The sequence below is a fragment of the Theropithecus gelada genome, chromosome 7a (assembly GCF_003255815.1).
Source record: "Theropithecus gelada isolate Dixy chromosome 7a, Tgel_1.0, whole genome shotgun sequence".
Taxonomy (NCBI): Eukaryota; Metazoa; Chordata; class Mammalia; order Primates; family Cercopithecidae; genus Theropithecus; species Theropithecus gelada.
Window position 1 is genome coordinate 19,858,665 of NC_037674.1, and position 27,827 is coordinate 19,886,491.

At 39.6% G+C, this 27,827-nt stretch overlaps 1 protein-coding gene and 2 pseudogenes across 4 annotated transcripts in view; 1 reads left to right on the top strand and 2 right to left on the bottom strand.

The window, feature by feature from the left end:
- CTDSPL2 (CTD small phosphatase like 2) overlaps positions 1-27,827 on the top strand; it is a 111,769-nt gene that overhangs the window by 22,373 nt on the left and 61,569 nt on the right. For all 3 annotated transcript variants that reach the window (XM_025389714.1, XM_025389715.1, XM_025389716.1), the window contains exon 2: positions 17,275-17,484. In XM_025389714.1, coding sequence (XP_025245499.1) covers positions 17,299-17,484 — 186 coding nt within the window. In that variant the 5' untranslated portion in view covers positions 17,275-17,298. The remainder of the gene's footprint in view (positions 1-17,274; positions 17,485-27,827) is intronic.
- LOC112627455 lies at positions 1,849-2,654 on the bottom strand (annotated as a pseudogene). The gene has a single exon (XR_003120181.1). The product of XR_003120181.1 is annotated as a 60S ribosomal protein L7 pseudogene (transcript).
- On the bottom strand, positions 6,708-15,062 carry LOC112627480 (annotated as a pseudogene).

Consider the following 27,827-nt stretch of genomic DNA (forward strand, 5'->3'; position numbering starts at 1 on the left):
AACTCTAGTGGGTCATAGAAGTGCTCTTCTCTTTCTGAGGCTGTAGCTTGTAATTCCCCGACTTCTTTGCCCTCAGGTTACCTTCTCTTCAGTTTAGACCAAAGGAAAGGGTTCGGATTGGTTAGATTGATAGTGGAAAGAGAGGCTCCCCAATTAGCACTGGATTGCTTTTTCTTCTTCCCTAAGCACTGGTCCCTCAAAACTGTCTTGTGGTCAGCTCCTCCTCTACAATTTTTGCCATCTTTTCCCAGTCTCCTCCCAACTTTACTTATTCTTCTATTTCCTGTTATGAAATCCTAGGGGGAAAAAAAAAGTGTATATTGTGGCCAGGTGCGGTGGCTCATGCCTGTAATCCAGCACTTTGGGAGGCCAAGGCGGGCAGATCACCTGAGGTCACGAGTCTGAGACCAGCCTGGCCAACATGGTGAAACCCTGTCTCTAATAAAATTACAAAAATTAGGCATGGTGGTGCATGCCTGTAATCCCAGCTATTCGTGATGCTGAGGCAGGATAATTGCTTGAATCTGGGAGGCGGAGGTTACAGTGAGCTGAGATTGTGCCACTGCACTCCAGCCTGGGTGACACGGCAAGACTCCGTCTCAAAAAAATAAATAGATAGATAGATACATAGATAGATAGAGAATTTTAAAGTCTGGAATTAAGATGAAGTATTTCAGCACTTTGTGTACCTGACAGTTGCCGTTTTTTGTCTACAGGTTTTTTTGTCATTTTTAAAAATAAGTAAATATTAAAAAGGTAAGGTAGGAGGCAAATTTTACTTGATCCCTTTTCCTGTCCTTTTCTTCTGTCCCTATTGTATTCTACCCTTGTTGACAGTAGTTGGTTAGGAAAAAAAAATAGGGCCAGGCATGGTAGCTCACACCTGTAATCACTGCACTTCAAGAAGCCAAGGTGGGCAGATCACTTGAGCCCAGGAGTTTGAGACCACCCTGGGCAACACATTGGGACCCAATCTGAAATCTGACCCAATCTACAATCTGAAAGAAAAAAACAACCAGATTCAAAAGTGGGCAAAGGACTTTTAGATTAAAAAATTAGCTGGGTGTAGTAGTGCATCCCTGTAGTCCCAGCTGCTCTGTAGGCTGAGGTGGGAAGATCGCTTGAGCCTGGAAGTTGAGACTGCAAGTGAGCTGTGAGCTGTGAGACTGCAAGTGAGCTGTGAACCTGCCACTGCACTCCAGCCTGGGTGACAGGGTGAGACCGTGTCTCAAAAAAAAAAAAGAGATTTTGTTTTCCAATTCCAGAGTGCTTGGTCTCTCACTCTTTTGGAAACCTTTGGATTAGACGAAGATCTATAGTTTTATTAAAAACTGTTTTAAACCATTTTAACCATTTGTAAGTATACAGTTGTGGTATTAAGTACATTCACCTTGTTGTCTACCATCTATCTCCAGAAATTTTTCATCTCAAATTGGAACTCCGTGTTCATTAAACAGTCCTCAAGGTTCATAATGTCAGAATTTCCTTGCTTTTTAAGGCTGAATACTACTTAATTGTATGTATGTACCACATTTTGTTTATCCATTCATCCATTGATGGACACTTCAGTTGCATCCACCTTTTAGCTGTTGTGAAAAATGCTGCTATGAATGTGGGTGTACTGTGTGAGACCCTACTGTCAGTTCTTTTGGATGTATACCTAGACGTAGAATTGTTGGATCATATGGCAAGTCTATATTTAATTTTTTTGAGGAACTGCCATGCCACTTTCCACAGCAGCTTTACTATTTTACATTCTCTCCAGCAAAACCCAAGGATCCCAATTTCTCCACATTTTTGCCAGCACTTTTTATTTTCATTTTATTTGTTTATTTATTTATTCAATTTGAGCGGGTACTGTTTATTAACTGATGAGCCTAGAAAAATAATCATGGTAGACACCTTAGTTCATTCTTCTAATAAGCCTGTTGATCTGGTCCTTCCTGTTGCCAGCATCTCCACCTTATACAAAATGGGTGGTCTTTTTCTTCATTCCACCTCGTGGAGAAGATAATTTGAAGGGCCACAGGAAGTTATTTGCCTCTTTGAAGCGTTTTCCAACAGTATAGATCTCATGAATCAGATCCTCCATGCAGATGATGCCATATTTACCAAGAGACTGAGCAATCAAAGCGTTATCTGTCAAAGCAATTCGCTTCTTATTGATTTTGCCATAACCACGCTTGTAGATTAGCTCATTTACTGACTTCAGATTGGGGTACCCCCATGCAATATATGGCTCTACAATCCTCAGCATGTTAATCGAAGCCTTGTTGAGCTTCAGAAAGATTCCATTGAAGATTTGACGAAGGCGAAGAAGCTGCAATATCTTTTGGACCTTTGGGCTCATGCCATTGATGATACCTCTGATCCTGATGACAAATGCCAATTTGGGTTCAGCAGGTACATAGAAGTCGCCAGCTTTTCTTGCCATCCTCACCATTCGAATTTCGGTTCTGTACATCTGCCTATATTCCTTGTGGTAGTGCTTCGCTTTTTCATAGATAAGCTTCCTCCTTGCCTTTCGAAGCATCTTTTGGGCAAACTTCTTTCTCAGGCGCTTGATCTTCAGCTCTGTGAAATTCCTTCGCTTTTTCTTAAGGGTTTCTGGCACAGCAAGAGCCGCCTTCTTCTTCTTTTCTACACCCTCCATGGTTCCCGCGGAAAAAGAGGCTTGTTTTGTTTTTTGATAATAGTCATCCAAATGAGTGTGAAGCTGTTTTTTGTTGTGGTTTTAATTAGCATTTCAATGATAATTAGATAATTAGTGATGTCAAGTGTGTTTTCATATGTTTATTGTCTATTTGTATATCCTCTTTGGAGAAATGCCTATTCAAGTCCTTTGCCCACTTTTGAATCTGGTGGTTTTTTTCTTTCAGATTGTAATGCTTTATGTATTCTAGATAAGAACTTCTTAAGAGATACATGATTTGCAAGTATTTTCTGACATTCCATGGTTTGTCTCTTCACTCTGTTGATAGTGTACTTTGATACACAAAAGTTAAAAAAAAATTTTTGTAAGAGGTAGGGTCTTACTGTGTCACCCAGGCTGGAATGCAGTGGTGCGCTTGCAGTTCGCTGCATTCTTGAACTCCTGAGTTCAAGGGATCCTCCCACCTCAGCTTTCCAAGTAGTAGCTAGGACTGTAGGTGTGCACCATAATGCCTGGCTAATTTTTTTAGTTTTTTAGGGATGGAATTTCACCTTGTTGCTCAGACTGGTCTCAAATGGTCCTTCTACCTCAGCCTCCCAAGTAGGTGGGATTATAGGTGTGAGCTGTGGCACCTGGCTCAAAATTTTTGGACTTTGACACCCAGTTTATCTGTTTTTATTATGTGTGCTTTTGTTGTCATGACCAAGAAGCCATTGCCAAATCCAGTGTAATGAGCTTTTCCCATGTGTACACACACACACACGCACGCGCGCACACACACACACACAGAGGCACATTTTTTTGAGAAGTGGCCTCACTCTGTCATCCAAGTTGAAGTGCAGTGGTACAATCTCAGCTGACTGCAACCTCTGCCTCACAGGCTCAAGTGATCCTCCCACCTCAGCTTCCCAAGTAGCTGAGACCACAGGCACACCCACCACACCCAGCTAATTTTTTGTATTTTTGGTAGAGACGAAGTTTCACCATGTTGTCCAGGCTGGTGTCGAACTCCTGAGCTCGGGTGATCTGCCCCCCTTGGCCTCCCAAAGTGCTGAGATTACAAGTGTCAGCCACCACGTCCAGCCTGTATTTTCTTCTAGGAGTCTTAGCTCTTATGTTTAGGTATTTGATCAATTTTGAGTTAATTTTCTATGTGGTGTAAGGTAAGTGGTTTTTTGTTTTTTTTTTTTTGTTTTTTTTTTGCATTTAGATATATAGTTTTCCCAGTACCAGATTATCTATAGCTTTAGTAGGGGTACATATAGGCCTGGTGTTGAGATATGGAATGTAGTTTTTCTTTTCTTTTCCTTTTCTCTTTTCTTTTCTCTTTTCCTTTTCCTTTTCCTTTCCTTCTTTTCTTTTGACGGACTCTCGCTCTGTTGCCCAGACTAGAGTGCAGTGGCACGATCTCGGCTCACTTGCAATTTCCACCTCCTGGGTTCATGCCATTCTCCTGCCTCAGCCTCCCAAGTAGCTGGGACTACAGGTGCACGCCTGGCTAAATTTTTTGTATTTTTAGTAGAGATGGGGTTTCACCATATTAGCCAGGATGGTCTCGATCTCCTGACCTTGTGATCCGCCCGCCTCGGCCTCCCAAAGTGTTGGGATTACAGGCGTGAGCCACCGTGCCCGGCTGTAGTTTTTTATATTATTTGTATAACAGGTTCTAGATTTATATTTTTCTTTTTGATACAGAGTCTCAGTCCAGCTGTTGGCCTGTCTGAAGTGCAGTGACGCAGTCACAGCTGACTGCAGCCTCGACTTCCCGGATTCAGATGATCCTCCCACCTCAGCCTCCCAAGTAGTTGGGACTGTAGGCGTGCACCATCACACCTGGCAAATTTTTTTATATTTTTAGTAGACACAGGGTTTCATCATGTTGCCCAGGCTGGTCTCAAACTCCTAGGCTCAAGTGATCTATCTGACTTGGCCTCCCAAAGTGCTGGCATTACAGGTGTGAGCCACTGTACCTGGCCTAGGTTCTAGATTTTTGAATTCAGTTATATTATGGGTTAACTATGCACATAGGAGCTGCCCTGGAACTCTAATCTGTATTTGTAACATTATTTCTATCAGAGGTTTAATTTTGAGCTCCTACCAGCCAATTTGAAAACACAGCTTTTTTTTTTTTTTTTTTTTTTTTTTTTGAGATGGAGTCTCGCACTGTCACCTAGGCTGGAGTGCGTGGAGTGCAGTGGCATCATCTCGGCTCACTGCAGCCTCCACCTTCCAGGTTCAAGCTGTTCTCCTGCCTCAGCCTCCCGAGTAGCTGGGATTACAGACACCCACAACCTTGCCCGGCTAATTTTTTGTATTTTTAGTAGAGACGGTGTTTCACTTTGTTGGCCAGGCTTGTCTCGAAAGCCTGACCTCATGAGCCACTGCACCCAGCCTTTTTTTTTTTTTTTCCTCGCTCTGTCGCCCAGGCTGGAGTGCAGTGGCACGATCTAGGCTCGCTGCAACCTCTGCCTCCTGGGTTCAAGCGATTCTTCTGCCTCGGCCTCCCAAGTAGCTGGGACTACAGGAGCCCGCCACCACGCCTGGCTAATTTTTGTATTTTTAGTAGAGACAGGGTTTCACCATATTGGCCAGGCAGGTCTCAAACTCCTGACCTCCTGATCCACCTGCCTCGGCCTCCCAAAGTGCTGGGGTTACAGGTATTAGCCACCGTGCCCTGCCGTAAACTTAAAGCTTTTACAGGTTAATTTTATCTTGAGGTTTTGTTCAGCCAGTGGTTCAGCTGAAAAATTACCCATTGCAATGGACCATTCAGGCAGAAGGCAGAAGTAAAAAACAAACCTGGCTAGGCACGGTAGCTCACTCACGCCTGTAATCCCAGCACTTTGGGAGGCCAAGGCAGGTGGATCACTTCAGGTCAGGAGTTGGAAACCACCCCGGCCAACATGGCAAAATCCCATCTGTACTAAAAATAGAAAACAATAGCTGGGTGTGGTGGCGTGCGCCTGTAATCCCAGCTACTTGGGAGGCTGAGGCAGTAGAACTGCTTGATCCTGGGACGGAGAGGTTGCAGTGAGCTGAGATAGAACTGCTGTACTCTAGCCCGGGTGACAGAGCAAGGCTCCATCTCAAAAAAACAAAACAAAAAAAAAAAACCTTAGAGATAAATGGGAAATTGCTGGCTCAGAAGGGGGAGCAGGCAAAAAAAAAAAAAAAGAGAGAGAGAGAAAGAGAAATGGGAAATTGGAATTTTGGGGAACTTTTTTTTTTTTTTTTTTAAGATGGAGTCTCACTCTGTTGCCCAGGCTGGAGTGCAGTGGCGTGATCTCAGCTCGCTGCAACCTCCGCTCCCGGGTTCAAGCGATTCTCCTGCCTCAGCCTCCCAAATAGCTGGGATTATAGGCACCTGCCACCATGCCCAGCTCATTTTTGTATTTTTAGTAGAGACCGAGTTTCACCATGTTGACCAGGCTGGTCTCGAACTCCTGACCTTATGAGCCGCTGCACCCAGCCTGGTTAACTTTTTAATTAAAGTGTTTTGTTGGTTATAAATATACTGTTTTCACATTGCAAGTTATTTATATTGAAATTATGTGGAAATTTTTACTTAAAACACTTCTGCTGTCTTCTCCACTTCCATTTTCTCTTTCATAAAATGGAAATAACAGACACTACTTTATGTGATTGAGAAAATCAAGTGAAATAACATATGAGAAAGCACTTATGACAGTGCCTTGCACACAGCACTTAATTAATGGCAGCTATTCGTTAATATTTAAATTTTTTCATGTTCAGGTAAATGTAGTAATTTAGAACTTTTTTGGAAAATAATAGGTTGAGAATTGGTTTTCTTTTTTCATTTTTCCAGGAACTGGTATTTATTATCAAAGTCATGTTTGATGTCAGCATGATGCCACAACTACAAAAAAAAAAATTGCATATTGCAGTCTCAGTGCAAACGTTCAAATACAACCCCGGTCCTTAAAAAGTAAAAAAGTAAATTTCATCAAAAAGCAACTGAATTTTTAAAACATCTTTATATATCCAGCCAGTAAGTTAAAATAGTTAACAAGAAAAAAATACAAAATACTGATGTTTAAAAAAGGCATATTTCTATAGATTTGCCATCAGTCTTTTGGCCACTCAGCTTCATGCCATTCATCATCCGACAGGCTCTCAGCCACCTCTGGCGACTCAAACTTAACCAAACCACACCCCTTGGATTTCCCATTCTTCATCTTGATGTTAGCTTATTGCACGTGGCCATATTTGTCGATTTGATCATGTAAAATCCAATGGGAGATTTCTCACAAATACCTGGTAGGCTTTCCTGGCCACCCCCAGGAGCATGGCCTCCAGCCTCACCAAAGGACCCTGCCAGGTTTCCTCCAGAGTTTAAGTGGGCGCAGTCAAAGCTGACATGGCCACCACCACCCATGGCTAGGCCCATACACCCAGTCTCAGCACCCAGTGTCTGGCCCATGGTGGGACCCATGCACTCAAGGCTGTTAATGCCCATCCTCTCCAGGCTGTTGGCACCCGTCCACCCCAGGTCCATCCAGGTATTTCAGGTTGTTGGCACCTGTGTGCTCCAGTCCAGTGGCCATGTGATCCATCATGGGGCCCATATGCTCCAGGCCAGCCCCCATGCCTGCAGGAACCATGCACTCCACACCAGAGCCCATGTGCTCAATGGTTTGGTCCATATGGTCAGTGGGAGCAGCTGTGCGCTTGAGGCTGAAGCCCATGCTGGCACCCACGTGTTTCAGGCCGGAGCCACTGCGCTCAGTGATCTCACCCATGTGCCGGATGCTACAGGCCATTTAGTCAAGGCCTAGCAGGCCCATGGGCCCATGCACTCCATGCGGGAGCCTTTGTGCTCCCCGAAGCCCATGCGGTCCGTGACCAGACCCATGCGCTGCATCTTGGAACCCACACAATCCACATCATGGCCCAGGCCTGGACTCACGCATTCCATGCCGGCACCCCCAATGTGATCAGTGCTTGGGGCTCATCCTCTCGATTTCGGGGACGCTGCCTCCACCTCCACTTCCCCTCTGCTTTGTAGTGATCTTCCCTCTCCTCGGTGTATTACTAAGATTTCGTTTATTCTGCCCATGTTCATCCCAGATCCAAATTGACCCACATTTTCCATACCACCACCAAAGGGTTCCCTCCTCCATTTCTACCATTTTTTCCAAATCCATGCCCTCCATTCTAATTTCTGCAGGCCCTATGTTTCCCATTCCATTCAGGTGATTGGCATCGATAGTCTGCCCTCCTGGTCCTAATGCTGTTTCAGTACCACCAAGGCCATAGGGAAGCTGCAGATGCTCAGGAGGGAAAAAAAAAAAAATCCTTTGGTAAGGTGGTCTCATCCGTCTTACCTGTGTTGGTCTATCACATAGCAGTTGGGCATTGAATGTAGATATAGCTTGCACAGCTTCAGTGGACTGTTCAAAAGTAACAGTGCCCATTCCATGGTTTTTTTCATCTTTATCCTCAAGAATGTGCTCAGAACACCACATCAACCATACTAAAATATTTCCTTCAGTTTCTCCCAGCCAGCTTTATAATCCTGATTTGCTACAAATACTGTGCTTCCAGCTCTTTCTGCCTGTAATACATATACATGGATAATTTCATTTGGGATGTTAAGATTATTTAAGATACTAGGTAGGATACTAATCATTTCTGGGCCACTTGGTCTCATACCTGTTCCACCAGTGGTAGCCATCACGTTTTGCATTGCTCTCCTGGCATGTTCACCATCAGGATCTTCTTTCACTTTCAGTGGTCTTCCACTCGGGACTATGCTTGTCTAGGACTTGAATAGCTTTTTTTATGTTTTCTTCTATCTTGAATTCAATAACAGCACATCCCCTGACTTTCCTTCAGTGCCCATTGCCCAGGCTGTAGTGCAGTGGCATGATCTCGGCTCACTGCAACCTTTGCCTCGCTGCCTCCCGGGTTCAAGTGATTCTCGTGCCTCAGCCTCCCAGGGCTGGAATTAGAGATAGGCACCACCATGTCTGGCTAATTTTTTTGTATTGTTAGTAGAGACAGAGTTTCGCCATGTTGGCCAGGCTGGTCTCAAACTCCTGAGCTCAGGCAGTCCTCCCAGCTTGGCTTCCCAAAGTGTTGTGATTAGAGATGTGAGCCACCATGCTTGGCCTCAGTTCAGTTATAAGAAAGTTTTTTGGTTAGAACTCATTTAAGGCAAAACATCGTTTCTACTAAAAGTACAAAAAGTAGCCAGGTATGGTGGCACTAGCCTGTAATCCCAGCACTTTGGGAGGCTGAGAAGGATGAATCACTGAGTTTTGGCCAACATGGCAAAACCCTGTCTCTACTAAAAATACAAAAATGTACCAGGCATGGTGGTACATGCCTGTAATCCCAGCTACTTGGGAGGATGAGGCCGGAGAATTGCTTGAACCCAGGAGGTGGAGATTGCAGTGAGCTGAGATTATTGTTGCTGCACTCTTGCCTGGGTGACAGAGCAAGACTGTCTCAAAAAAAAAAAAAAAATTATTATTATTTTATATTTGCATTATAAAATAATGATCCTTATGTCTCCTTAAGTATTCCGTTAGATTCTACGTTACTTTTCCTCAGGAATGCTACCTGAGGTGTTTTTTGCTGTAGTTGGAGTGGTTGAATTGAGAACATTTTTAAATTTTTGTGTTTTAGATTTTTAGAAAAAAGAGGGAATTGGAGGTAACCTATAAATATAATTTAAATTACTTAGTTTTGCTTTTTTTTTTTTTTTTACTTAAAATTAGCAAACATTTTAAATATTAAAAATTTTGATTTGGAAGATTTAGTCATATAGACACTCTTTGTACACTGCTAGTTCAAACCACTTTTTGGAAAGCAGTTTGTTAGTATTTCTAGAGATACCACCAAATTTTAACAATCTTTGAACTTGTAAATTCACTTCTAAGGAACTATCTTAAGGAAAGAATCGGAAATGTAGACTGAAATTTATGTGGTTATTTCATTTGAGGTGATGTTGGTAATTTTGAAACAGTTTATTTTCCAACAAGTCAGTGATCAAATAATGAAACGTTTATCTGTATATTGAAATATTACATGACCATTAAAAATTGTATTCTTACTCTGTGTTTTGTTTTTTGTTGTTGGTTTTTTTTCTTTTTGAGACTGAGTCTCACTCTGTCACCCAGATTGGAGTATAGTGGTGCAACCTTGGCTCACTGCAACCTCCGTCTCCGAGGTTCAAATGATTGTCCTGCCTCAGCCTCCCAAGTAGCTGGGATTACAGGTGCCCGCCACTACGCCCGGCTAATTTTTGTATTTTTAGTAGAGACAGGACGTTTCACCATGTTGGCCAGGCTGGTCTCGAACTCCTGACCTGAGATGATCTGCCCGCCTTGGCCTCCCAAAGTGCTGGGATTACAAGCGTGAGCCACTGCATCTGGCCAATATTCTCAAATTTTTAAAACAACATTGGTAAAATATAGTATAAAAGGGGAAAAAAACATGTAGTATAATTATAAATATTGATTAAAATATTTATACATATTAAAACAAACAAACTAATATACCCACATTATCAGACATCTCTGGGTTAAGGAGATTTTATTTCATGTTTTACTGTCTTTTTGTTTCTTGCTTTGGAGACAGGGTCTCATTCTATTGCCCAGGCTGGAGTGCAATGGTGTGCCATGGCTCGCTGCAGCCTCAGCTTCTGAGGCTCAAGTGATCTTCTCACCTCAGCCTTCCAAGTTGCTGGGACTACAGGTGTGCACCACCATGCCCATATAATTTTTTTGTTTTTGTTTTTTGTAGAGATTGGGGAGTCTCCCTGTGTTTCCCAAGCTGGTCTAGAATTCGTGGGCTCAAGCAATCCTCCTGCCTCAGCCTCCCGAAGCCCTGGGATTACAGGTGTGAGTCACCACGCCCAGCCTGAAGTTTTTAAATGATGTATATTTTATAATCAGAGAAAAGGGTCAATATGTACACCAAAAATAAGAATTTTTCCAACTCTTAAGGGATCAAGAGTGAATTTTGTTTTATGTAAATAATTACATATATCTCTCACTGGATTGTTATATGCCTGGCACATGATTAATATGTTTTCACTGCAGTTTTTCCCCAAGTTTGGGTCATACTTTACTGTTTTATCATGTCTTACAATTTTTTGTTGAAAACTGGCCATTTTAGATAATATTGTAGCCACTCTGGATTCACGGTTTTTCTCCCCTCAAAGGTTGTTTAGTAGTAACTTTCATAGGCAGAAAAAAATCTATGGAATTTAATCTCCCTGCAGTATGCAACCACTGATGTCTCTACTTAATTATTATTTTTTGTTTTTAAATATTTTTGCTTTTATTTTTAAGCCTGGCTTACTAAAGCATACCTCCCTATATATTTGCATAGCCTAGTGGTCAGCTAATGATTGGACCAATGATGAGCCCAAACACCTCTAACACAGACCTCAGCTGTAAAACTTTTAAATTAGTAAATTCACTTCTAAGAAACTGTCTTAAGGAAAGAATCAGAAATGTAGACTGAAATTTATGTGTTTATTTCATTTGAGTTGATGTTAGTAATTATGAAACAGTTTATTTTCCAGCTAGTCAGTGATCAAATAAATTATGAGACATTTATATTGAAATATTGAAACATTTATATTGAAATATTACATGACCATTAAAAATTATATTCTGTAAAATTTTGACAAAAAGATACTCCTATAATATTAGAGGATATTTCCTTTCTCCAGGGCAAAATCTGTTTTGCTTGTTTTCTGTATAGATTATTTTTGTCCCTGATAAAGTTTTTTTAATGCTGTCATTAAATATGTATTATTTTGTGTCTGCCATTGTTTAGCATGTCTGTGGGATTATTTCATGTTTGTTTATGATAGGAGTGCTTGTTCGTTTCTGATGCTAATTAGTATTCACTTACATGAAAACAGCACAGTATTCATCTTTCTCTTTTGGGGCATTTTTGTTGTTTATTGTGAATAAGGCTGTCAGGAACATTTTTGTAAAAATACATTGTGAACGTGTTTACATTTCTCTTGGATAAAAATGTAGAAGTGAAATCACTGAGTCAAAGAGTTTGGTGTATAATTATTAGAAATTACCCCATTTTATCAAAAAACATACGTCTGTAACAGCATATGAGACTTTATTCTCCATCATTGTTACTATTTAAATTTGTCATTCTTTTTAATTTTTGCCATTTTAGGAGGTGTGAATTGGCATACCTTTGGGGTTTTAACTTAAAATTCTTATAAATAAATTGAGTATCATTTTCTATGCTATCACCAATCATCTAATTTTTATGAAATATTTTCTTATATCTCTGCCCGTTTTTTCTGTTGGCTTGTACTTATTGTGTCGTGGGACTTTATATATTTTACATACAAGGTCTTTGTGATATGTGCGTTTTGTGAATATTCTACCGGTTTGCTGCTCGCCTTCTTATTTTCCTAATGATGTCTTTTGGTAAACGGCAAGTTTTTAATTTTTATGAAGTCCAGTTTGTCCAGTTTCTTTCTTTATGGTTATTCTTTAAACAAGACTGTGTCATTTGCAAAGAGATAAGTTTCACCTTTTTTTCTTTTTAATATGGATTTCTTTTATTTTTCTTGCCTAACTGCCTGCTTAGAACTTCCAGTAAGATGTTGAATAGCAGTGGTGAGAGGGGCCATCTTTGTCTTGTTCCTGATATTAGAGGGACAGCATTCAGCCTTTTACTATGTATGACAGGTCCTGTGGGTTTTTTATAAATACCTTTTTATTATGTTGAGGAAGTTCTTGTTTGTTTTTCGTTTGTTGATTATTTTTAATATGAAAGGGTGTTGGATTTGATCAGATGCTTTTTCTGCATTAATTGAGATGATCATGTGGATTTTTTTTTTTTGTTTTGATTTTGAGACAGGCTCTCACTGTCGCCCAGGCTGGAGTGCCGTGATGTGATAATTGACTTACTGTAGCCTCAACCTCCCGGGCTCCAGTGATCCTTCCACCTCAGCCTCCCAGGTAGCTGGGACTACAGGCATGTGCCACCATGCCCAGCTAATTTTTGTATTTTTTATAGAGACGGGGTTTCACCATGTTGCCCGGGCTGGTCTTGAACTCCTCGGCTCAAGCCATCCACCTGCCTTGGCCTCCCAAAATCCTGGGATTACAGGCATGAGCCACGTGCCCAGCCTGCTTTGAAACCAGGCACTGACTTCTCATAGCTGTGAAAGTCCTAGATGGCATCTGTTTCCAACAGAAAGCTGTTTCGTCTACTTAGAAAATCTGTTATTTTAGTATAGCCACCTTCATCAGTGGTCATAGTTAGATCTTCTGGATAACTTGCCTCCTCTTTTATATCAGCACCTGCTGCTTCACCTCACCTTGCACATCTATATTATGGAGACAGCTTCTTTCCTTAAACCTCATGAACCAAACAATGCTAGCTTCAAATTTTTCTTGCGCAACTTCTTCACCTCTGGATTAGCTTTGGTTTAAGTGAATGCTGTGGCTGGTTTGATCTTATAGCCAGACTACTAAAACTTTGTCCATATCTGGTAGAGATGGGGTTTCACCGTGTTGGCCAGGCTGGTCTCAAACTCCTGACCTCAGGTGATTCGCCTGTCTTGGCCTCCCAAAGTGCTGGGGTTACAAATGTGAGCCACTGTGCCTGGTGGCACTTTTAATTTCCTTCAATAACTTTTCCTTTGCATTATAACTTGGCCAATTGGCACAAGAGGCTTAGCTTTTGGCCTGTCTCAACTTTCAACATGCCTTCCTCACTAAGCTGAATTATTTCTAGCTTTTGATTTAAAGTGACAGATGTTTGACTCTTCCTTCCTCTACATTCCTCTACAATGTAGAGACATTGTAGGGCATAATTGGCCTAATTTTAAAATTGTCGTGTCTCAGAATAGGGAGGTCTAAGGAGAGGGAGAGAGTTGGGGAATGAATGAATGGTCAGTGGAGCAGTCACTATACATGTACTCAACATTTATTTATTAAGTTCACCATCTTATGCAGTTTGTGTCACCCCAAAACAATTACAAAAGTAACACCAAAGATCACTCATCATAGATCACTATAACAGATACAATAATAATGAAAGAGTTTGAATTGTTGCAGAAATTACCAAAATGTGACACTGAGACATGAAGTGAGCCCATGCCAAGACGTGTATGCAGGGTGGCTACAAACCTTCAGTTCATAAAAAACGCGGTATCTGTGAAGTGTATTTAAACAAAGTATGCCTGTACTCATATGATTTCATTCCTTTTAAATGTATTAAGGTTTGTTTTGTGGCCTAACATATTTACTATTCTGAAGAATGTTCCATGTGTAAGTTGAGGAGAGTATTCTGCTGTTAACATTGTATATAATGTTAGATCTAGAGAGTTTTTCAGGTCTTCTTTTTTCATGTTGATCTTTTGTCTAATTCTCTCTGCTACTGAAAGTGAGTTATTGAAGTTCTTCAACTTTTTTTCATTTCATTTGTGATAGTTTTTCCTCATATTTTGGAGTTCTATTATGTGTATACATATTTATAATTTCTTTTGTTTTCTTTCTGAGATGGAGTCTCGCTCTGTCGCCCAGGCTGGAGGGCAGTGGCTTGATCTCTGCAGCCTCCACCTCCCAGGTTCAGGCGATTCTCCTGCCTCACCCTCCCAAGTAGCTGGGACTACACGCGCACACCACCACGCCCAGCTAATTTTTTTGTATTTTTAGTAGAGATAGGGTTTCACCATGTTGACCAAAATGGTCTCAATCTCCTGACCTCGTGATCCACCCGCCTCGGCCTCCCAAAGTGCTTGGATTACAGGCATGAGCCACCACCCAGCCTATGTTTATAATTTCTAAGTGCTGCTTATTACATCAGAAATTGTAATGTGTTATTATGTTATATCTTGTTTATATTTTCAGTTCAGAATATTTTGTGTATCCCTTGTGATTTATTTTTGATTCATTATGTATTTTCAAATTTCCAAGTACTTAGTACTTTTAAAAGATTTTTAAAATTGATTTATAATTTGATTTATAATTGTGGTTAAATGCATACTCTATGCATTTATCCTTGAAATTCATGGAATCTTGTTTTATGGCTCAACATACTTTCTTAGCATTCTGTGTACAATTGAAAAGTATGTGTTTTCTTTATCTGTTTTTTGAGTGGTCAGTTTCATAAATTGATAAGGGCTTGACTGTTTTAGCCCTTTCAGACTTATTAAGTACATCTTTTACAACCTACTTATGGAATGGGCAAAAACTCCATACTTCAGCTTTATTTTTCAAATACTCATCTTTCTTTCTAGTGAATACCAGTTTGTTATTTTTGAGTTCAAAGGATCTTTCTCCTAAGCTTTCCCAGAACCTCTTCACAGTCTCCATACAGAATGATCTAGCATTTTATGTGTACAATAGTTAGGTAAATATACTTACCTGCTGTATTTTTTTTGCATTTTGTGGGCAGAGAGATTATCATTTTCTTCCTTTTTTTCCTACTCTGACATTACAGTGTTTAAATTTTAATGAGCTGAATCTCTTAAGACTGAGTTACTTTATATGTTTTTAGTCTTTTAATATCTACTTTCCTCAATATGTTGTATCATAATCTTTATGATTTCCATTTAATGATTGTGGGTTTAAGTTAGGTTCACCCTTAGATATTTTTTTAAAGACTCCCATAAAAAATTTACAGAAATTGATTAAAAACAACTTTAAAAAATTTTCCCATGTATCAGTTTTAAAAATTGCTACAGTAATTTTCCTTTTCTGGGGAGTTCTGTTTTGAATTCCAAAAGAATTCAGAGGGAAAAAAGCATTATTTATTTCATTTGGGTATTGCAGTTTATAACCCAGCACCATTTGGTTTTAGAAAAAAATAGTTACTGGGAAAGATATTTTGGGACTCCTCTGGTGAATCCTTTGAGTTTGGGAGTGTCTTAGGTCAGTTTGGGCTGCTATAACAAAAATACCGTAAACTTGGTGGGTGGGTTATAAACAACAAATTTATTTCTCTCAGTTAGATCACTGTCTTCTTACTGTAATATTGTAGTGGAAGGGGCTAGGCATCTGTCTCTCTGGGGCCTCTTTTATAGGGGCACTAACTTAGTTCATTCGGGCTCTGCCCTCATGACCTTATCACCTCACAACGGCCTCACCTCCAAACACCATCACATTAGGGATTAGGTATTAACATGAATTTTGGTGGGGCGGGCTTGGGGAACACAAACATTTGAGGTAGATACACACACACACACACACACACACACACACACACACACACAGTTTCTCCTTTTTTTTCCCCCCCTTTTAAGATGGAGTTTTGCTCTTGTCGCCTAGGCTGGAGTGCTGTGGCGCAATCTCTCCTCACTGCAACCTCCGCCTCCCGGGTCCAAGCAGTTCTCCTGCCTCAGCCTTTGGAGTAGCTGGGATTACGGGCGTCCGCCACCACACCCACCTATTTTTTGTATTTTTAATAGAGACAGGGTTTCTCCATGCTGGCTGGGCTAGTCTCGAACTCCTGACCTCAGGTGAACCACCTGCTTTGGCCTCCCAAAGTGCTGGGGTTACAGGTGTGAGCCACCATGCCCAGCCTGTAGTTTCTATTTTTAAAAAAGTTTCTCTTTTTTTCTGTGATTGTTTTGTTGAGTTAATAAAAACAATTTCTGAGATTCTAATCTCTGCCAGGAATTTCTGTACCTTTAGATTTTAGAGTGCTTAATTGGAGTTAGTGTGTTCTGTGAATGTATTCACTGTGGTGAATAGCTTTATTGTCCTTTGCACATTATAGCCTTTCCTAATCCTTTTTTCATTTTGAGCCTCAGGATGGTAAGGTAAATATATTTTTTAAACATTTGATAAAACCTAACTGACTACAGATTAGCCATGATTGGAGTAGGATTAATATTCATATATCTTAATTCTTCGTTTAGTATTCTTTGTATTCTGTTTCACAGATTCTAATTCGGTTATGTCTTTAATTCTAAGTGTTGGGACAATTTTGCCAGCAATTAATTGTCTTACCTATAAAACGAGAGAGTTTGAATAAATAGCCTTATGTTTTCTTTCTGATGTGAATCGTTTTAAAAGTATCATTAAATGTGGTAAGATAGGACTCTCTCAAAATGATCCAAGTTCTGTTGTTACACTTATGTGATTGTCGATTATTAGACTTGTGCTCATGGAATTCATTCATTCATTGGCTGACATTACTTTTCCACTACCTGGTGAGTTCCAGAAAAGCAAAACCCTTCCTCATCTTGTTTACTATTTACTCAATGCTTACCTGGCCCAGTGCCTTGAATGTGACTAAGTATGCAATAAATATTTGTCGAACCAATGATTAAACAGATAGTAACATTGGCAGGCAGTATAGTATTATGTAAAGAGCATGCACACTCTTTGGTGTTACCCTTACTTTAGATCATAGGATATGTTACAGTATTTCGGAGGTTGTTGGGAAAGTTACTCGGGATAATATAAATAAAGTATAAAGCATAATGCCTTTTACTTAAAATGTTAGTTTCTTACTGCAATCTCCTAGAGTCTAGGACTTTTGGTTTTTTAGCCAAGATATTTTTATCATATAAGTTGGTCACAATTGGGTAGAGAAGGTTGAAGTTATTAACTTTTAATGTTTTTATTACATTTGTTATTTTTATCTTACAGTTTTACATGTGGCACCCATAAAAGATGAGGCTGAGAACACGGAAGGCTTCTCAGCAGTCAAATCAAATCCAAACACAACGCACTGCCAGAGCAAAGAGGAAATATTCAGAGGTTGATGATGGCCTGCCTTCAGGAGGAGAAAAACCATCGAAGAATGAAACCGGCTTGTTGTCTTCAATTAAAAAATTTATTAAAGGAAGCACACCTAAGGTAATGATTTTACCATATACTTTCATATCATTAAAAGTGAAAATTATGATATTTTCTCTAAGCATGCATAGAGAAGAAATCTGATAGTGCACCAAAATCTACGTTTTGGTGTTAATTTTACTTCTAAGAGTTTTACGTGCAGAATATTTAATGGCAGTTTAAGAAGAACATTATTTGTTCCACTGAACTAATCCACTTAGCCTTCTGCTTTTTCAACATAGTATTATGGGTAGCAAAATAAATTTTTCCTTGCTCTTTTACTTGAGTTGTTTCTTTTACTTCCATTTTCTTTCAAAGAAAAGTTAAAGTTTCTTGTTAATATTCACTGTCTAGGAAGGTGATGTCTCTCATCTGTTCGAGTTCTAACATTTGTGTGATGAAGATGTATTGCTTCATTAAAGAGAAAAGAACATTACTAAAAGAGAGAATGGACACTGACGGGGAGTTTTGTACTCCAGATTCATATTCTGGACCAACTTGAGTGACCTAAAGAGAGAGTCATTTACCCCCTGAGCCTCAGGAAGATAGTAAAATGGCACTGATACCAACTGCTTTGGCTGTTTCAGAGTTGTTTTCAGATTAGATGGTACAACAGGTAGAAAAGCAGTTTGATCAACTTTATTTTATTTTGTTTTTATTTATTTATTTATTTTGAGACAGAGTCTTGCTCTGTCTCCAGGCTGGAGTGCAGTAGCGCGATCTCCGCTCACTGCAACCTCCACCTCCTGGGTTCAAGTGATTCTCCTGCCTCAGCCTCCTGAATAGCTGGGACAACAGGCGCGTGCCACCACACCAGCTAATTTTTGTATTTTTAGTAGAGATGGGGTTTCACCATGTTGGCCAGGATAGTCTCGATCTCCGGACCTTGTAATTCATCCGCCTCGGCCTCCCAAAGTGCTGGGATTACAGGCATGATCTACCGCGCCTGGCCTCAGTTTGATCAATTTTAATGCACTCTATCAATGTATAGTATTATTGATTGTGTGTAGATTTTTTTTTATGACTTTTACTATTTTTGTGTTCTTTCTTAGAATAATTATTTACGTGGTAAATTTTTTATTATAATGGAAGTTTATTACTTTCTTAAGCAGAAAAATAAATTACTAGTTGACTTGTTCATAGGAATGGATTTTGTTGGTATAGAATTAACAAAGCCTAATTACTGTGAGTCACTAGGCAAGATTTGGAAGTATTCTTGGTTTGCATAGGGTTTTAATTTTTGTTTAGGTGGTTTTATTTTTTGTTTTTGTTTGTGTCTAATACTAATTTCTTTGTTAATTTTAAGTAATTAGAAATTTTAAAAAGTTTCTGAATTTATGTAAACTGAGAAAATATTCTAGTATTATCATATAACAAAGATGAAGTAGCTTCCAGAAACCCAAATTTCCATCTCTATGAATTCCTAATGGGTTGTCATCAGCCTCTGTTGATGGGAACCTTGCTACATATTATTACTTCATTCTTCTGAGCAGCTCTAGTTGTCATAAAGTGCCTCCTTATGTTTTTGCTTTCTCATGTTACTTTTTTGTATTTTTTCCACTCGAAAACAGATACTGTGTTCCCTTACGTGTGCAAGTACAAACCTTCAGTCAGTACAGGGCAGCTATTTCTAGTTTTCCTTATATGACATTATATGATATTTATCATCATCTTGGTCACCTTTATCTGTTATTCATGAAAGATAAAAACCAGAAGCGAAGATAGGTTTTTGTTATGTCTTCAGAATTCTATTCATATTTGTAGTTGACCCTTCAACAGTGTGGATTTTAGGGATGCTGACCCTCCCATGTGGTTGAAAATTCACATATAACTTTTGACTCTCCAAAAACTTAACACTAATAACCTCCTGTTGACCAGAGGTTTACCAATAACATAAACAATCATTCAACACATATTTTTTATGTTATGTGTATTCTATACTGTATTCTATTTTTTTAGATAGGATCTTACTCTATTGCCCAGGCTGGAGTGCAGTAATACTATCATAGCTCACTGCAGCCTTGAACTCCTGAGCTCAGTTGATCCTCCCATCTCAGCTTCTTGAGTAGCTAGGACTACAGGCATGTACCACCACGCCCAGTTATTTTTAAAATTTCTCTCCCTTTTTTTTTTTTTTTAAAGAGACTAGGTCACATTTATCTTGCCCAGGCTGGTCTTGAACTCCTGACTTCAAAGCAGTCATCCCACCTTGGCCTGCCAAAGTGTTGGTATTACAGGTGTGAGCCATCTCACCTGGCTTTATACTGTATTCTTACAATAAAGTAAGCTAGACAAAAAGAAAATGTTATTAAGAAAATCATAAGGAAGAGAAAATACGTTTACTGTTTAAGTGGAAGTAGATCATTATAAAGGTCTTCATCCTGATTATCTTCTGGGCTGAGGAAGAGGAGGAGTTGGTCTTTCTGCTGCAGAGGTGGCAGAAAATTTGTGTATTAATGGACCAATACAATTCAAACCCAGCTTGTTCAAGGATCAGCATACTTCTTCTGACAGTGAATTGTTTCTTTCACTCCCATTGCCCAGGCTAGAGTGCAATTGTGCAGTCACAGGTCACTGCAGCCTCGACTTCCCGACTCAGGTGATGCTCCCATTTCAGCATCCCAAGTTGCTGGAACTACAGGCTTTTGCCACTGTGTCTGGCTAATTCCTTGTATTTTTTAGTAGAGGCAAGGCTTCACCGTGTTGTCCAGGCTGGTCACAAACTCCTGGTCTCGAGCTGTTTGCCCGCCTTGACCTCTCAAAGTGTGAGCCACTACGCCTGGCTGGATTGTTTCTGTTAATGTGATTTTATGTTAAATTATACTTTGTCTCCTTCTTTAGTAGCTTAATCTCTGTTGGTCAGCAAATTTTGGCTCATGTCAACTAGAATAGCAGTCTCCAGTCGTTTTGGCACCAGCAGCTGGTTTCAGGGAAGACAGTTTTTCCAGGGACCAGGTCAGCCGGGGTGGGGTTTGGTTAATGGTTTTGGAATGAAATTAATCCACATCAGATCATCAGGCATTAGATTCTCGTAAGGAGCACACAATGTAGATCCCACAATTCACACTAGAGTTCGTGCTCCTATGAGAATTTGCTACTGCTGATCTGACAGGAGATAGGGCTTAGGCAATAGTGCCTACTGGCTCACTGCTCACCTCCTTCTCTGTGGCCTCGTTCCTAACAGGCCGTGAATTGGTACCATTCCATGGCCCAGGGGCTGGGAACCCTTGAACTAGAACACTCAGGACTTTTTTTTGAGACAGGTCTCAAAAAAATAAAAAAATTAAAAAAAGGTCTCCAGTCTTGCCCAAGTTAGAGTGCAGTGGCATGATCTCAGCTCACTGCAACCTTTGCCTTTCGGGTTCAAGCAGTCCTCTTTTCTCAGCCTCCCAAGTAGTGCATGCCACCATGCCCAGCTAATTTTTGTATTTTTGTAGAGATGGGGTTTCACCATGTTGCCCAGGCTGGTCTTGAACTCCTAGCCTCAAGTGATCTGCCCGCTTCAGCCTGCCAAAGTACTGGGATTACAGGCGTGAGCCATTGTACCCAGCCACTCAGGAGGATTTTTCTATAGAAATTTTAGTCCAAGTTTCTTTTTTTGTTTTAACTAAATGTAAGAGCTTTCATTAATGCCTCATTAGTCAAAGATGTTACATTAAGATATGCAGTGGCACAATATCGGCTCACTGCAACCTCCACCTCTCGGGTTCGAGTAATTATCGTGCCTCAGCCTCCCGAGTAGCTGGGACTACAGGCGCCTGCCACCATACCTGGCTGATTCTTATATTTTTAGTAGAGACGGGGTTTTGCTATGTTGGCCAGGCAGGTCTTGAACTCCTGACCACAAGTGATCTCCTCACCTCGGCCTCCCAAAGTGCTGGAATTACAGACTTGAGCCACTGTACTCGACTGTCTTATTTATTAATTACGTTTTTGGGTAAGGTTTTCATACAGCTACAAATTCACTTTATTGTGCTGTAACTGAACTCAGATTTTAAAAATCGTATTCCATAAGATTATTATTGAAATTAATATTTGAATGCTTTACTGAAATCAGAGTGAAACCACAGTTGTCTTTTCCCAGACAACTAATCCTGTGGTAGGAGTAAATAATAAGGTTAATTTGTCACATATTAGTCTTAATGAGCTTATATGGCTTTTAATTATTGTTGCTTTCTTGTCTACAATGTCGTAAACCATATTCTTAATCACATATTCTAAAATTGTGTGGAGCATCTAGACAATGCTTGCTTATGTATGTATCTTAAATACAGCATCGGCCGGGCGCGGTGGCTCAAGCCTGTAATCCCAGCACTTTGGGAGGCCGAGGCGGGTGGATCACGAGGTCAGGAGATCGAGACTATCCTGGCTAACATGGTGAAACCCCGTCTCTACTAAAAATACAAAAAAAACTAGCCGGGCGTGGTGGCGGGCGCCTGTAGTCTCAGCTACTTGGGAGGCTGAGGCGGGAGAATGGCGTGAACCCGGGAGGCGGAGCTTGCAGTGAGCCGAGATCACGCCACTGCACTCCAGCCTGGGAGACACAGCGAGACTCCGTCTCAAAAAAAAAAAAAAAAAAAAATACAGCAGTTTTCAAAATTTGGGTAGCAGTTCACAGCTAAAACCTATTGAATATTAACCATCTTTTGATGTTTTATAGATGAGAACAACTGAGACTTAGTGAATTTAGGTAACTTGAACTGTCAGTAGTAACAATAATTATAATAATAACCTACCCAGGTTAAAAAATAACATTGAAGACCAATACGGCAGCTTTTGCTTTTTTTTTTTTTTTTTGAGACGCAGTTTCACTCTTAACTTGCCCAGGCTGGAGTGCAATGGCGCGATCTCGGCTCACTGCAACCTCCACCTCCTAGGTTCAAGCGATTCTCCTGTCTCAGCTTCCCGAGTAGCTGGGACTATAGGCGTGTGCCACTATGTCCGCGACAGCTCTTACTTATAGTTGTTGAGCAGTTACTATTTGCCAAGCACTGTCCTCAGTGTTTAAAGTGTAATAATTTGGCCGGGCGTGGTGGCTCATGTCTGTAATCCCAGCACTTTGGGAGGCCGAGGCAGGCAGATCACGAGGTCAGGGGATTGAGACCATCGTGGCTAACACGGTGAAACCCCATCCTTACTAAAAATACAAAAAATTAGCCGGGCGTGGTGGCGGGCGCCTGTAGTCCCAGCTACTTGGGAGGCTGAGGCAGGAGAATAGCGTGAACCCAGGAGGCAGAGTTTGCAGTGAGCCAGGATGGCGCCACTGCACTCCAGCCTGGGCAACAAAGCGAGACTCCGTCTCAAATAAATAAATAAATAAATAAATAAATAATAAAGTGTAATAATTTAAGCCTTACAAACTGTATGAGATAGCTGTTACTTTTATATTACAAACGAGGAAACTGAGGCAAAGGGAGGTTAAATAATAACTTGTGCTAAGTTGCTTAGTTTTAAGCGGCAATGCTGGAGCCTAGTTTACCTACACTCCTAACCACTATATACTACTGCATCTCCAATAAGTGACACTGCTAGGATTTAAACCCAGATGTATTTAACTGATAATCTATATTCTTTCTCCTTTATTATTCTCTGTCAACGTGGCTGGACACTGTCTAGAAGTCCAAGAACAAGACGTTGGCCAACGTGCTTCCTTCTTAGATCTCTGTTCTTGACTTATAGATGGCTGCCCCTCACACGGTCAGTCTTTGGTCTGTGGATGGTCTGTGTCTGCATCTTTCCGGACACTGGTCATACGTCTTTAGGGGCCACCTGAAGAAATCTTCCTCCTTTTTTTGTGTGTGTATGTAAGACAGAGTCTCGCTCTGTCACCCAGGCTGGAATGCAGTGGCACCATCTCAGCTCATTGCAACCTCTGTCTCGTGGATTCAAGCGATTTCTCGTGCCTCAGCCTCCTGGATAGCTGGAATTACAGGCGTGTGCCACCACATCTGGCTACATTTTGTATTTTTAGTAGAGATGGGGTTTCACCGTGTTGCCTAGGCTGGTCTTGAACTCCTGACCTTAAGTGATCTGCCCGCCTCGGCCTCCCAAAGTGCTGGGATTACAGGCGTGAGCCACCACACCTGGCCAAGAGAACCCTTTTAATTACTTTTTTTAAAGGCTCTATCTTCAAATATGGTCACAGTCTGAAGTATTTGGGTTAGGGCTTCAACATAAATTTTGGGGTGACATAATTCAGAGTGTACGAAATCTTTGGTCTCTTTCAAATACAGATTTGTGATTCAAAGACTTCAGATGTATGAAATTATCAGCAAGATTATTCAGGAATTGTTCATGTGCAGCCTTTCTGCTTTTTAGCACAATGAGATTTCTAATACACAATTGAAGGCCTCAAAACTGAAATACATTTGTTTTCTACCATGAATCTCTATATTTTTCCAAATACGGTATTTCCAGCGTTTTCCCCATAACAAAATGACCTTTTCCTCTATTCTTAACTAAATGCTGTTATAGTTAAGGATAATAAATTTCCATATGAATACAGTTTTAATGAAATACCTGTTTTTAGACCTTTTAACTGTGGTCTACAAAAAGAAACATATGGCTAATACATACATGTGAAACAAAAATCACCCTTAATTTATGTGATGTGCTCTGATTTTTCTTTTCTGTTTTGTTTCTTCTTCTGAAGGTGATTGTATTTAAATTGATTTGATAATATGTCAGTGGGTTGCATTTCTTAGTTTGAAAAACATGATTAGATGAAGACTTTTGTTCAAAGTCTTTAACTCTGATTTGCCAAAATTTGTAGTTTTATTTGGGAATTTTCTTCCTTTCTTTTTTTTTTTTTTTTGACGGAGTCTTGCTCTGTCACCCAGGCTGGAGTGCAGTGGTGTGATCTTGGCTCACTGTGACCTCCATTTCCTGGTTTTAAGCGATTCTCCTGTCTCAGCTTCCCGAGTAACTGGGATTATAGGCATGTGCCACCATGCCTGGCTAATTTTTTCTATTTTTAGTAGAGATTGAGTTTCACCATGTTGGCCAGGCTGGTCTTGAACTCTTGACCTCAAGTGATTCACCCGCCTCAGCCTCCCAAAATGGGATTATAGGCATGAGCCACCATGCCCAGCCTTATTAAGTCTCTTTAGTTGTGTTCTTTAACTACTTGATTAATTGAAGTAATTTGCCACTTATGGAATGAAAAAAAATCAACTCAGACTAACTGGTTGAATTTATGGAGGAAATGACAGTTTAAGATTCATTCATATTCATTCATTCTCTTCCCACCACCACACACACAAGCATATATTTATATTTAGTGTGGCACTTGACAATCTGAAATGCATTAATTGTCAATTTTGTCATCATGTGAATATCATAGTACTTACGTGAATCTAGATGGTATATCCTACTAGTTATCTAGGCTATGTGGTATAGCTTTTTGCTCCTAGGCTACAAACCTGTACAGCATGTTACTGTACTGATTATCATAGGCAGTTATAACACAATGGTAAGTTTTTATGTTTCTCAGCATAGCTAAACATAGAAAAGGTACAGTAAAAATAGAGTATTATAATCTTATGAGACCACTGTTCTATATGTGGTCTGCTGTTAACCAAAACATTATGTGGCACATGATTCTATTTCCTTGCTCTGTCTGCTGAACTATGTGCACATAGCACCCAGATCTTGGTTTCTAAATACTATTCTCCACTAAAGGAACTAGGGTTCTGTCTTGTTTTATGTGTAAATAATTATGTCACATGCCAAATAATGAGAGTTTTGCTTACCCTTTCTCATCACTGGGACTTATTTTTTTCTTCACTTATTACATTGGTTAGGATCTGTAGTACCATGTTGAGTAGAATCGGTGAGAGCGAGCGCCCTTGCCTTGTCCTTAGGGGAAGAGAATTTGTTTTACCATTAGGTATGTAACATCATACCTAGCTAACATGCTAGATGTTTTTCTTAGTTATCTTTTATTAGTTTGTGAAAGTTCTATTCTATTCCTATTTGTGAAATGTTTTTATTGTGTTGTTGAGGTTTTTTAAAGGCTTTTCGGCTTCAGATTTCTCATTTATTTATTTATTTATTATTTATTTGAGGTGGAGTCTCATTCTGTTGCCCAGGCTGGAGTACAGTGGTGTGATCTCAGCTCAGCACAACCTCCACCTCCTGGGTTTAAGCAGTTCTCCTGCCTTGGCCTCCCAAGTAACTGGGATTACAGGCACGTGACACCATGCCCAGCTAATTGTGTTTTTAATAGAGATGGGGTTTCACCATGTTGGCCAGGCTGGTCTTGAACTCCTGACTTCAAGTGATCTACTCACTTTGGCCTTCCAAAGTGCTGGGATTACAGATGTGAGCCACTGTGGCATGCCCCTCTTATTCTTTTAATGTAGAGTAGTACATAAATTTTTTTTTAATGGAAAATCATAACTTGGAGTTGATTTACTGGGGATTTTTTTAAAAAATAATTTTTATATCTGTGTTCGTGGAGGATCTTGTTCTGTAGTTTTGTCTTGATTTGTAATGTTTTTAAATTTTGGGATTAAGATTAAGCTGGTGCCATAAAACAAGTTGAGGGCTGTTCCTCCTGTTTTCTGAAAGCTTGTGTTTGATTGGTATTATTTCATTCTTAAATATTTGGCAGAATTCACTGGTGAATTCTGGAGTGGGATTTCTAAAATGTAACTGGAATTTTCTTTGTGGGATATCTTTTACTGTAATTTAGTTTCTCTAATATAGATCAGATTATTTAACTTTTCTTTCTTGTTTGTTTTAGTCATACATGTTTTCAAGGAATTTAAGGTGTTGATTTATTTGACATCATATTTTGTCGGTACTTATTAATTTAATACTGTCTAGGATTTGTAATGGTACTCTTCTTTTCATTCCTGATCTAGATAATTTATTATTGATCTTTATTTTGAGGAGTCTTGCTTCGGTTTATCAATTTCATTATTTGTTCAAAGGGATTTTTAATATTAACTGTTCATTCTGTTTAATTGATTTCCACTATTTTCAGTATTTTCTGTTTTTAGTCTGATTTACTTTTACTTTTGTAGCTTCTAGAAATGAGAGCTTAAATCAGATATGAGTAAAATTTTTCTGTAAACGTTTCAGATAAGAAATATTTTAGGCTTTGTGGACAATATTGTCTCTGCTGCAGCTACTATTCAACTGCCACTGTAGACGGCTACATAAATGAATGAACTTGGCTTTGGACACCGGTACAGTAGTTCCCCCTATCTTTGGTTTTGCTTTCCGTAGTTTTAGTTACCTGTGGTCACCAGCGTCTGAAAATATTAAATGGAAAATTTCAGAAATAATAAGTTTTAAATTAGACACCTTTCTGAGTAGCATGGTAAAATCTTGCATCATTCCTGCTCCATCCCAACTGGGACATTAATCATCCCATTGCCCAAGTATCCATATGTATATGCTGTACTCCTGTTAGTCACTTAGTAGCTTTCTTTTTTTATCAGATCAGCTGTGTAGATACCAGGCTGTTTGTATTCAGTTAATCCTTATTTTACTTAATGATGACCCCAGAGTATAAGACTAGTGATGCTGATAATTATTCTGTTTTATTGGTAATCTCTTACTGTGTCTTAATTTATAATTCAGGGTTTATCATAGGTGTGTATATATGGAGGAAAAAACAGTATATATAGTGTTTGGTACTATCTGTGGTTTCAGGCAACTACTGGAGGGTTTTGAAAGGTATCACGTGAGCATTAAGGGGGAACTACTGTATTTGAATTTCATATAGTTTTCGTGTGCCATGAAATGTTTTTTCTATGTATTTTCCTCCAACTATTTATAAGTACAAAAAAAAGGTTTTTACTTTCTTGCCCATGTGAAACAATTAGTGTGCTGAATTTTGCCTATGGCTGTAGCTTGCTAGTTCCTTGGTTAGAACATTAATTTTACACTTTTCTTTTTTTCTAATATAGGTATTTAAAGATATGAATTTTAAAGTACTCCTTTCTCTATATGCCATACATTTTGATACATTATTTTTTATTATTTTATTTTTCTTGTGATTTGTTTTGACCCATGGATTATTCATTTTGATTCAAGAATATTAATATACTCTGTATAATTTGATTTCTTTGGTGTTTTTTGGTACTTACTAGCATGTAGTCTATCTTGTTGAATGTTCTATATGTATTTGGGAATATATGTGTATTTTGGAGTTGTTCAGTGCAGTATTCTATAAATATCAATTAGATCCAATTGGTTGATAATACTCTAATTTTCTATATCTTCTTTTAAAGTGAAAGCAAGTTTATTAAGGAAGTAAAGAAACAAGAATGGCGACTGCATAGTTGTCTATCTTATTTATTTAATGTGCTTGTTTTATTGGTTATTAAGAGAGGGATGTTAAAATCACCTAT